This window comes from Abramis brama (genome assembly GCF_963993115.1).
Source record: "Abramis brama genome assembly, chromosome: 22".
NCBI lineage: Eukaryota > Metazoa > Chordata > Actinopteri > Cypriniformes > Leuciscidae > Abramis > Abramis brama.
In genome coordinates, this window is record NC_139984.1 from 26,165,949 (window position 1) to 26,178,455 (window position 12,507).

Sequence of the window (12,507 nt, forward strand, 5' to 3'; positions counted from 1 at the left end):
GCAAGTGAGCTTTGTTTTCTTACAATGACCCTACAATTAATTCAATATTTGTTCCCAGCAAAGTGAGCATATGTATTGGCTAATGGCAAGCCTTTTTAAAAAGTTTTTATAAAGCTACAAAGATTTTTTTTTTTTTTTGGTAGCAATTGTAAGTGGGGAAACTACATATATACATTGCATGATAGTAAAATTATGTATGTGTGTGTGTGTGTGTTTATATGTACACAATACATACAATTTATCTGGTGGGATCAAATGGGTTAAAGTTTATTTGAAATGTGCTAACATGAAAATGTATAAAAAGGAATTTCACTGCAACCCGAGTACAGTTTGTGTGGAAATAATTATGTCTTTATTATTTACACATTAGCAAAAGAGTGCATGCTACAAGTAAAACAACATATCAACGCAAATCTCCATTTAGTAAGACTGTGAACCCAAAACGATCATCACCTATTTATGCGCCAAGCAACCACATTCCAGTCGAAGAATTCAGATGATCTTGGAGAGGACAACCGCTTGGCTTTTTGAATAAGCTTAACTGATAGAGGTATTTGGTTTTGGCTTCCCTGTGCTGTCAATTTATGTCTGGAACACAAGCAATTCTTTATGTTAAATGATCTGATCTGGAATATTCATTTCACCACTAAATGGAAGAGCTTTACTTCACTGTGAGTTCCATTCCTCTCTCTAAAGAGAGTCTTCTTTACATTAACAACCTCACGATTCTCACAGAATATATTTCCAAACAAAAGTTGCACAATAGTCTATGATAAACATGCAGGATTATAAACCACTGATAATCTTTCAAATGAATAAACCAAAGCCCATTATTCAATGATGCCCTTTGAAAACCAATGTGTCAGATATGATTATGGCTATATTCAGAATAGCATACTATTTCCATTTCTGCAGTATACTGTGCATAGCATTAACATTTATGCATAGAACACCCCTAAAAATGGCAAAACGTGCACACTGCACTGGGTGCTGTGTCCCATAATGCAATGCACTCATCTTGACCTTCCATTTCCAGCAGCCAATGAACACAATCACTTAATTATAGTATACACTGCAGTAAGCAAACACAACCAATGTCCTGACATTCAGCTAGTGAACTGTAGGACGCAACTTAAGAAACCGAGGCACCTAAATTAGGGCAATATAGAGAAAAGTTTAATATCACTGAAAGATTCCATTTATATAAAACAAGAAGGAAAACCCATACTGAAAGGGACAAAATTACGATATTAAATTTGGCAACGTATGTAATATGAAAGCTTTTTGTTCCATAAGTGATATGTAACAGAACAGAAGAGGAAGCGCATTATTGCAACAGCGAGGTGTGCAAAATGCAACAAGTCTGGAGGGCAGCATCATGGCCGCTCGCCCATCCGACTACCAGCTTAAGTTGACATGTCTAAAGTGCTTGTGGCATTTGTGAACCGGACGAGTTCACATTACAGTGGACTATGCCTGAATAAACAGCTCCATTGTTTTAAACCTGACTCCAACGTGGCATCTGCCCTGAAACATTTGATAAAACGTCCACAAACTAAAGTAAAATTCTACATTTACAGAATGAAGGCTAAAAGAACTTCAATTGATTTGTAAAGATGCATTCATAGACAGATACACAAAAAGTAGCCGATGCGGTGTGTCGTCTTCCGCTCTCTGGTCTGGAGCTTCTGTATGGCGTTTCCTGATGACCGTGTAAGATATACAACCGGAGACAATACAACTTGCCTCCGCTGACATCGCAATTAGCAATTAATTCATGCTATTTACTGGCAAGCACATTCCCCTCAACCGCTCATTTTCAGACAGAAATTACAGCAAAAAATGGCACTTGATTAAATATGACATTCAGACAAATCACAATAAGAAAAAAACGACCTTTCATCACCTCCACAAGTCATCTGTGAGAGGGAGTGCTTGTGGAAAACTGTGAAGTTATTTTAACAATATTATAATAATTCAGAATTATTAACCCCCTCATGCCTAATCTTTAACTTTCTCTAGGGTGTCCTTCTGTTTATTAATATTCATGATTGATTTAGCAAAATAAATGTTTGTTTAGCAGCCAATACATACATTTACATATGTACAAGTACATTAAAAATATATAATTCAATATTTTCTATGCATTTTTAATAAACTAAATGTATCTTCGTACAATATTCTTTCAGTCACCATTTAAACAGTTCTTTTGAGGCCTAATATTAAACATTTGTGGTTTCACAGTAAACCGTTTTTAAGCCGAGGTGAACGCTGTAGATATGTTCTACCGTGAGACATGCACTGGAGTGAACGTGTTAGACAGGTTAAACTTTTTTGAAGTGCCTTCAGAGATAAAGAAATAACAGAAATCTCAGCATAAGTTTCTAGCTCTTCTGTGGGTCTGAGTCTGGCTGATGTGCGAAGTTCCTGGTTTATTATCCGCTGAGTGGATGGAGGTCCACCTTCACCTTTTCCCTGCTGCTGAGCATCCCGATGGTGGGGTAGAACCCTCCGACCGGGACCACCACCTCCCTCCTGCCGATTATCTTGCCGTTCCGGGTGAAGAACACCTAGATGAGCACAGAGGGGCGACAGTGAGTCAGCATTTCCACAGCTGGAGAGGGAAGAGAGTGAGTCAGCATTTCCATAGGTACAGGGCTGAGACAGGGTATCAGACAGTCCTGGTACACACTAGTGCCAAAACTCTGGCTACTTCAGGACACGACATGAGCACAAGAAAACACTTAGCAAACATCTGTTTTTTGAGGGTATCCTGTGTTCTTTTATTTCCAATAAGCCTTTCCAGGCGAGTGACTGAAATATCTACGAGCTAATTCGTCTTGACCACATCTGGGATATCCTGTACCCTCAAAAGACAGCTCTCATGAGAGAGTTTGACAGCGAGGTCATCCATAATCTTGCACAAGCATGGAAGCAAGCCTCACCCAGTGGGGTGAAAACTGACCAGACGACGGCCGGAAACTGGGTGATTACAGAGTCGTGCGGTGCAATTTTTGGCACCTAGCGGTCTTGATCGTTTAACGTCCCACTGGGAGACCTTGGCCCTGTTTACACCCGGTGTTAAGATGTGTTTTGGTCGATCGGATCACAAGTAGACGAGGGAGACACATTCCCGTTTACACCTGGTGTTTTGATCCGTCTCCTTTGTCCACTTTCAACCACTTCTTGCTTTCTTTAATTTACATATGAACGTGCCCGGAGACGACAGAAAAATATACGGAGAGCATCAGCTTTAGTTACTTCTCTGACAGCCACAAGACCAGCCGAATGCTGTGAGTGTGTGTTAGAAATCAGGAATGCTGAGAGAACATTGTGCTTGGTTCATTTTTCATCTTCAAACCAAACTTGGGTCTTCAGCCGACAAAGTTTAAATCCCGTCTGACTAGCGCACTTCCCATAATGTTTAGCGTTAGCTCAGTAGGCAGAGAGTAAACAGTCTTTTGTGGCTGTTCAAACACATTCGACCACATGAGCGTTTACACTACGAAAGTATAATCCGGTCGAATGTGTTTTTGACTACTTCTGGAAGTGGTCAAAAGTGGACAAGATCAAACCGGTTTAGACCCAATTTATTCCTTTGATGGCAAAGCTGAATTTTCAATATATATATATATATACACTCACCATAACCTTCCGGCCCTCATGTTCTTGTTCTAGGTCATCTCCCTCTTCCTCATCTTCATCATTCAAATACAGTAAGTTTTCGACACGCCCATGCTTTGGTCGTACATCAGCAGCATCCCAGTCGTCAATTTCATCTAACAGAGAAACACGTTGAGCTGGATGGACATCTAAAAAACTTGGACTACAGTCTTGACAAGCATGCTAAATGGATCAAAGTATGAATTGGCAGTAGGAAATTTCTTCTCATCTCTATTGAGCACCACATGTGTATTCTCACCTTCACAGTCCAGCACGTAGTCGCGAGGAAACATAATTCCACAGCCCATGATGTCCCCTTCGAAACAGCGAGGGCCAAACTGGTCACCTACTCCACTTCCATGGAAGATCTTCCCATCATCTATGGAGCAGATAAGATGGACATTTCAAATGCGTCTCCTTTCATTAGTAAACCATGACCTTGCTTAAAATCTGATATGCAAATCAACTCTAAATATCCTGGGCATTAATACTATGAATACTTGGAGAAAAAAAAAAAAAACTATATATTTATATTAAATAAGTTTGTGTTCAATAAGATTTTGTTTTTAAAGTCATACTAGACATTTATAGTGTTACACAAGATTTCTATTAGTCACATGAATGCTGTTCTTTTGAACTTCTTATTTTTCAATGAATCCTGAGAAAAATATATCACCGTTTCCACAAAAGCACTACACAGCAAACAGTTTTCAACACTGATAATAATAAGAAATGTTTCTTGAGCAGCAAATCATCATATTAGAATGATTTCTGAAGGATCATGTGACACTGAAGACTGGAGTAATGATGCTGAAAATTCAGCTTTGATCACAGGAATAAATTAGATTTTAAAATGTACCCAAATAGAAAGCAGTTATATTATATTGTAATAATATTTCACAATAATACAGTTGTTACTGTTTTGGTGAGCATAAGAGACTTCTTCAAGAACTTTCAAGACTTTTGAACGGTAGTATGAATAGTAGTATGCATGTGTATATACATAGAAATATATAAATATATATATATATATACACACACACGTGTATATATATATATATATCTTTTCAGACCATTAAATAAACAAATCCATGATAAACACAGATGCCATGAGTCACAGGTCCAACGGTGCCCTATTAATTTGAGTCCCACCTCCACCAGAAACATCATCTGCTGGTGTCGCTGTTGGACAGCATCACTGTAGGTAAAATGAGTGCTTGAGCTCATATTTCATAATATTTGTTTCTGTATCTCATCTGATTATCTTTTTAAAGCCTCTTTTTTGGGTGATTCATTTATATTCATTGACAGAGCTAACAACTAAATCTGAATGAATTTTAGGACATAAAGAAGCAAGGCTAAAGTTAGTGCTTGGCATCAGAGCACTGTGAAGACCTGAAGTGAATCTGAATAAGCAAGCACTAATGCTGCATTCCTCACACATTTGCTCTTAATGATCCAGAGAAGACTTATACTCTTCATCCAGAAACTGACAGGATGAAAGGAGATGTGCTTTCACGCCTCTGTACATTTCTTTCTCCTAAGTCAAAGTTCTCCTTATATAAGAAGATAACAAAACAAAGAGACAACAACAATCAAGAGCAAGTGAAAGAAAAACACGGAAAGGTAGCCTGCAGACAAAAAAAACCTTATTGCAGTGTGTGGCTGGTAAATATTTGTAGAGTTGTCATGGGACCCGTTCCCAGCTCAGGATACTGTTTAAACAATCCCTATCTGAACATGCGGAGGGAGATGAAAACACTGCATCATTATGATTCCCATGTGGGCCTCGGTCCCAACACCACACTCCGCAAACACCACGACCACTGTGGGAGAAGAAGGCGACTAAAAATAGATGGGGGCTTGGGCACGCGCTCTCACCAAGCCCTAGCTTTCAGGCTCTCTGGCAGGAAACGCTACACCGGAGTGCAGAGAGGGCTTTCCTCGAATGTCAGAGCTGTTCTCTGGAAAAGACCGGGAATGTAGACTTGCTTCCGCAAACAAGAAGGCAGTTTTATGAGCCTGGGGGGCTCAGAAAGGAAAAACTATTTGCTTGTTCATGTCATCAACATTTTAAAGTAACCTAAACAGGGAAAGGTCACGTACCCTATTGCATTACCAAACGTGAACTGAAAATGAACTGAAACCTGAAAATAGTGATTTGGGGTAAAGCGACTCTGCCAAATATTTTGACCCACTTGGCACGGTCAGAAGATTAATTAAAACAGGAATGGGGATCATATACGGCATAAAATCGGAGTTCCAAACTCTATAAAAAAATAATAATAAAAAACGTATCACACGACTTCCGACTTCATTTCTCAATCCAAATGAGATTATAAGAGCCCCTCTGTCCTTGGCTATGATGTGCGCGTGAGGACACTGACCCCCAGAGCGACATATCAGAGGCCGTAACGCGTCTCTACGTGATGATTAACTGGATTATGAGTCATAGATGTGGGCCTCTTATAGATCAGGGCAGGACAATGAGTCATGCCCCCCTAATCTGACCCGCTTCTGTGGCAATGCCAGACCTCCATCAGCGGGTGCCGCAATGAGGCGCAGAAAAGATATGCCCCATAAATGCAGCTCCGCAAAAGCTGACAAGAGGGCTTGACAAACTGCATCGCCCTGATGCGAGTGATGATATGGCTGAATTCTTCACAGTCGAGAAGAACACGGGGCCTGGCTGAATTCACTAGCAAATAAACAAACTTCCATCACTTCCAAACTTCCATCACTAGGGATGCACCCTTATGAAAATTTCTAATAACAAATAACAAATAATTGTTGTCATGTTATGGTCAACCAATAAATAGAGGATACTAATGCTAAGAAAAATACACATACATTTATAAATACACATTCATATATGTGTTTATGTGCTTTAATATATATATATATATATATATATATATATATATATATATATATATATATATATATATATATATATATATATGGGTCAATGACGTGACGCCTAAATTTTCTGTCCGATTGCATAAAATTGCATCCTAAATTTTCTGTCCGATTGCATAAAATTGCATCGGTTTAAATGCCTAAAAAGATACTGCATATTTGTAGTACCTCTCCCATGTATGTACTCACTTTAACTTTTCAAAAACCTTTACTTATTTGTTATTTTTTTTGTTATTTAAAGTGTCAAAACATCATGTGGTGCGACCGTCCGGCCATAACTTCTGTTTTGAAAACATCTTTGAAATTACTCTGAATTTATTCAAATTTATATTCTGCACTATTTGGCATGATTTCCAAAATGTTTTGTAATCCTTTAAAAAAATTCAAAGCATTTGCATTTATATTTTCCATCATAATATACAAACAAACTTTGTCCGATGATGTCCATTTTATGAAATATCATGTGGTGTGACCATCAAGGAACTACCATTTTGGGACTTATATGTTGAAAACTATTCAAACACAGGAAGTTACATCATAAACCAATTTACCAAGGACCCATGGAAGCAGCAAGCAGGTTTGTAATTCTCTCAAATTGGAAAAAAAATAAACCTTTGTAATGGTTGGTATGTAGATGCCAAATTTGGATGTCATGTGGTATGACCTCAAAAAAAAATTAATATTAAAGTTATTTCTACAAATATATATTTTTATTATACATTTCATAGTGACCTTTTTTGGCAAGCTAGCTTGTTTTGTTTAGGTGGCCAATTCTGTGCCTGTAAATTATGACTGAATTTGAAAATATCATGTGGTGCGACCAAATATCATGTGGTGCGACCACTGCAGACTGTTTTCAATGATAGATATATGTCCTAGATTGGCAGTTTTATGCTTTTATATTCAATTGACGGTTTATATAAAAAAAGTACTTTACTTTAGTATCATTTGGAATAGATTTTTATGCAATTTGGGATTTTTTTTATATATTTCAGACAGTTTATGTTTACTCTTTGTACAATATGAGAAAAATGCACAAAAAAAAAAATAGAGCATGTAATTTCAGTTTAGTAATACTGCATTTATTTGTAGTGTATTTATTATTGCCTATTTATTTATTTAAAACTATTTTAATCTATTTTACCAGATGCCACTGCCAAGCGAAAAAATTCTGACCCTGCAGCAAGAGGAGAAGAGTGAAATATTATTACAGTTTAAAATATCTGTTTTCTATGTGAATATATAGTAAACTGTAATTTATTCCTGTGATCAAAGCTGAATTTTCAGCATCATTACTCCAGTCTTCAGTGTCACATGATCCTTCAGAAATCATTCTAATATGTAACCCTAGACCACAAAACCACTCAATGGGTCAATGTCATATGGGTACATTTTGAGATTTATACATCATATGAAAGCTGAATAAATAAGCTTTCTATTGATGTATGATTTGTTAAGATAGAACAATATTTGGCCGATACAACTGAAAATCTGGAATCTGAGGGTGCTACAAAATTGAAACATTGAGAAAATCGCCTTTAAAGTTGTCCATTTATGTTTGCGATATTGCTATATTCACTCACAAAAATAAATGTTTATAAATTTATGGTAGGACATTTACAAAATATAAAACATCTTTATTTAATATCCTAATGATTTTTGGAATAAAAGAAAAATCGATAATTTTGACCCATACAATGTATTGTTGGCTATTGCCACAAATACCCTGTGCGACTTGTGACTGGTTTTGTGATCCAGGGTCACTAATGATTTGCTGCTCAAGAAACATTTCTGATTATTATCAATGTTCATATTTTTGTGGAAACTGAGATTCATTTTATATGTCAGGATTATTTGATGAATAGAAAGTTCAAAAGAACAGCATTTATTTGAAATAGAATCTTTCGTAACATTATAGCCTGCGCCTGAATGTGACACTGAATGTTTCCTTGATTAATAAAAGTATTAATTACTTTTAAAAAAACTACTGACCCCAAATGTTAACTGTATACAATACTTATGAAATAATTTATATCTATAACATTATTATTTGTTAGAAAGAAATTCTAAGTCAAGTTAAATTAAATGGTGCACTTGTGTTTGTGATGTGATTTTTATTAAAAAAAAGTGTATTAAATGTTTATGTTCAGGAAAATTCTGTGAAATTTGTATTAAATCTATTTTTTTGTATAAAATGTATTGTTCATTGATCTCTTTAAATAGATTTTTAACTATATAAGGTCTTCGTGTCATTTGGAGCGACCACTTATGTGGTGCGACCAATAAAAGCAATCACTGTATTAAATTTAAAATAAAATATCTTATTTCTGTGGCTGAAATATGAATCACTGATTCAGTATGCTTTAGTAAATTATATTTTTAAAACATTTCTATCAGTTTTATGTGATTTACAGGAAAAATAAGTCTGTTAACTAGATTTAAGAAGGCAACCCGGAAATTATAGAACAAAAAATGAGATCATTATTTACAAAAACTCAAAAGAAATGCAAATACTTGGTTTCTAAACACTTTAATTACCAAGAACTTGTAAAAAAAAAGTTTAAGCATGTTAAGGAAATTAATTAATTTTAAGATAAATCATGGTCGCACCACATGACATTTTTTAAGGCTACGGACAATTCATCTAGATGAAAAAACACTAAAATCACTTAAATTAAATTTTTTAAATGAACTTAGGTTTACACAACATCCTTAATGTTTGAACAATTGCAACAGGTATTATTTTTATTTTTATTTTAAAATTGGCCTGTTGAAAATCCTTATACGTCATTGACCCATATATATATATATATATATATATATATACACACACACACAGTTATTTTGATATAAAGTATAATATTTGTATTTCAAGTTTTATATCTTTTTATCTATCTATCTATCCATCCATCTATATTTCAAAAAAAAAATGTTTAATTCGTGCCTAAATTCGTTCAATTAGTTTAAAATAATTTTAAATTTGTATATATATATATATATATATATATATATATATATATATATATATATACAAATTTAAAATAATTTTAAACTAATTGAACGAATTTAGGCATCATGTCATTACGATGTGCTATGAAACCGGATATTTATTTTAAGATTTGCTAAATACTATATTTAACAATGTTTTTATATATTATTAGAGTTATTAAAGATTAAGTAAGCATTAGATGCAGATAGGGATGTGCTCTAAGCCTAATTGTCAATTCGGAAAGGCACGGAAAATGAGTAACACACTCTACGGAGCCCCTAAAGGGACAGGGTTAGGCTTGCTGCGGTAGTCGCTTACATTACAGTACATCAGATTTCACTTATCACGCAAAGATAGTAAGGAGAGAGGACGCTGTCAGAGGATTTAATGTGCAGCAGATCCTGAGCGTCATTGAGAAATATCTTATCTTGTAAGATGTGTGGTCAGTACTGACGCTCCCTATACACAGAGTATGTGTGATCGCGCATTTGAAAGTGAAAGTAAAAAGCAAGCGTGCATTCAAAACCAATTTCAATATCCCGCATATTGATAGTGGCTGCCTCATACCCGCAGATTATATACAATATACCCAATTATATAATTGCGAGAAAACGCAAAATCATTGAAATATTTTTTTTTTCCCCATCTCATATTTTTTTCCATCACCCTGTTCCTTTAGGGGCTCGGTAGAATGCGTCATTTCCTTCCCAAGCACAGTATTCGGCTTCGAGCACATCCCTAATGGCAAATGTAATCTAAACGTAAAAATATAAGGAACGGTAATGCACAATTAAATATTGAATATCGGTTGTCATAAATACATACATAAAAAACTTCACTAAGTATATCCAACGGTATGTTAATGTCAAATTGAGAGTTGTGAAGTACTTAAAGTCACAAGAATTGCACAGTGATTTACACTGGTCTGGTAGTAGTGTAGTGAAAAACAGATCTATCAATGTCCAGTCTATCAAATAAGACTAATGAGTTTATTTTTATAGCATCTCTATTGTTGCAGCTACAACCCAAATAACACACTAATGGAAGTAACGTTGCCACATTACATTATAAAAAATCTGAACCGTCACTGTTTATCTGGCTTACAGGCAAAATCCCTCACCCTTAAACAATAGGCTCTGAGTCACCACAGAAGCACAGTTTCATTCAGGATGATACTCAGTGACTAATCTGTTATGTGGAGTGGCATGAAGGCATGAAGGGGTTGAGTATAAAGATTGCCATCTTTACATTGAGAGGCAAATCTTATCCGATATCAACTTCCTTTGAGCTGTTTTGAAAGATGGGACCTGTGGAGTGAGATAGGGCTATTTATCCTCATGCCATTTTCAAGAGGATTTTCTTCAAATCAACACACTGATCTCCTCTCTACACTCCTCTTATCATCATCCAGGACCTCCACACACTGTAGAGATGGTGCCCATAGATGTGTAGGCTTGAAAAGAGAAGAGGAGCCAAATAATAAAGCTTTTAAAAAAAAGTCACCACCTGCAGGAATTCTGGGTAATCCATGCGTAACCTGTGATAGGAATACAACCAGAGATGACAAAACGGAGAAAACAAAACAAACTTTATGTAAACAGGATCTGTGGACTTGTGTGTATAAAAATAACTTTATGTGGGACTTCTTAGTACTTCTACATTACATGAAAGTTTTATTTCAGATTTCGGACTACAAGAGATAGTGAACATGAAGGCATGTCTTTTTTTTTATATGTCCTTAGTCTGAATTAAATCATGGCAATGCAATTTTTGCGATGTCGGGCTAAACTGATTGTAAATTTGTTGAAATTAATGAAATTAATAAAACTAGCTGAGTTTCATGTAAAAATGCGAAAGTACTGTACAATTATGATGCTGTTCATAAATTAGTAAAACATAAAAATTAAAAACACTGCTTATGCGCATTCTTTATTCATCATTTTGTAGAGTTAAAAATCTTGCTGATTTTTTTGTAGAAAAGGTAGTACATTGCCATCTTCCTCCAACCAAGTGACTTGAACTCATCTGATGTCGTAATTACGACTTCCTAACTCATAAATACGAAATTTCAAGGTCTTGAACACACCAATTGTGCGTATGTGACGAAAAAAGTGAAGCGCTATGTGCATTCAATCCTTCAAACTGTTTGATTATGCATTGTGTTATGCATTTAGACAGATGAAGACTAGCTTGACAACACAAAAAATACTGTAGCTCGAAAATAACTGTGCATGTAAACATACTGACTGTTGTAACGACAAGATCTTTAAAAATGATCAACAACTCACCTGCGTGATATGCAACAGAACCTCGACTCCAGCCCGGATGCCTGTTCTTTGGGTAATCCTGACAAAAGAGAGGAAGAATAAGACACAAATTCTAATAATTAGACAACAGTCAGGTTTTATAGATACCAATTATGGAAGTACTGTGAACGTACTTGTGACGCTTTCACTTTCAGCAATCTCACTCAACACTTTCATATTAATGTGGTGGAGAGAGAATTGAGTTCTATAGCCAGAAAACGATTACAGCATCACAGCTCATTGTTTTAGGTTTAAGGAATTAAGTCACAGAGCAGCAAAGGTTATGTTTTTTTATATACAGATACACCATGCCAACACAAACACAAGGAGCAGCCAATATTTTGATTAGACCTGAGATGCAATTAACATGCAAAGATATTTTTGGTATTTCTCTGTTGTCATTTGAAGAGACTATTGAAGCCTTTTAACAATTCCCTTGAAGCCTGTATATGTAATGCACTCTAAAAAGCATTTTTAATGCATTTATCATACATCTTATAATCTTCAAAAGATCCAAATTGTTAGTCAGAATGAAATTAAAATTGACAATTGTTATTTTTTTAAATGTTATATTGCAGTATTAATTATAAATGATTTATCTGTGCGTGTCATTATTTTATTATTTTTTAA

At 35.4% G+C, this 12,507-nt stretch overlaps 1 protein-coding gene across 1 annotated transcript in view; it reads right to left on the reverse strand.

Moving 5' to 3' along the window:
- Positions 1-246: 246 nt before the first annotated feature.
- Positions 247-12,507, reverse strand: part of spryd3 (SPRY domain containing 3) — a 46,072-nt gene continuing 33,811 nt past the window's right edge. Inside the window, exons 8-11 of the mRNA XM_084098745.1 lie at positions 11,860-11,917; positions 3,923-4,042; positions 3,646-3,779; positions 247-2,570 (exon numbers count right to left, since the gene is read on the reverse strand). Coding sequence (XP_083954871.1) covers positions 2,436-2,570; positions 3,646-3,779; positions 3,923-4,042; positions 11,860-11,917 — 447 coding nt within the window. The 3' untranslated portion in view covers positions 247-2,435. The remainder of the gene's footprint in view (positions 2,571-3,645; positions 3,780-3,922; positions 4,043-11,859; positions 11,918-12,507) is intronic.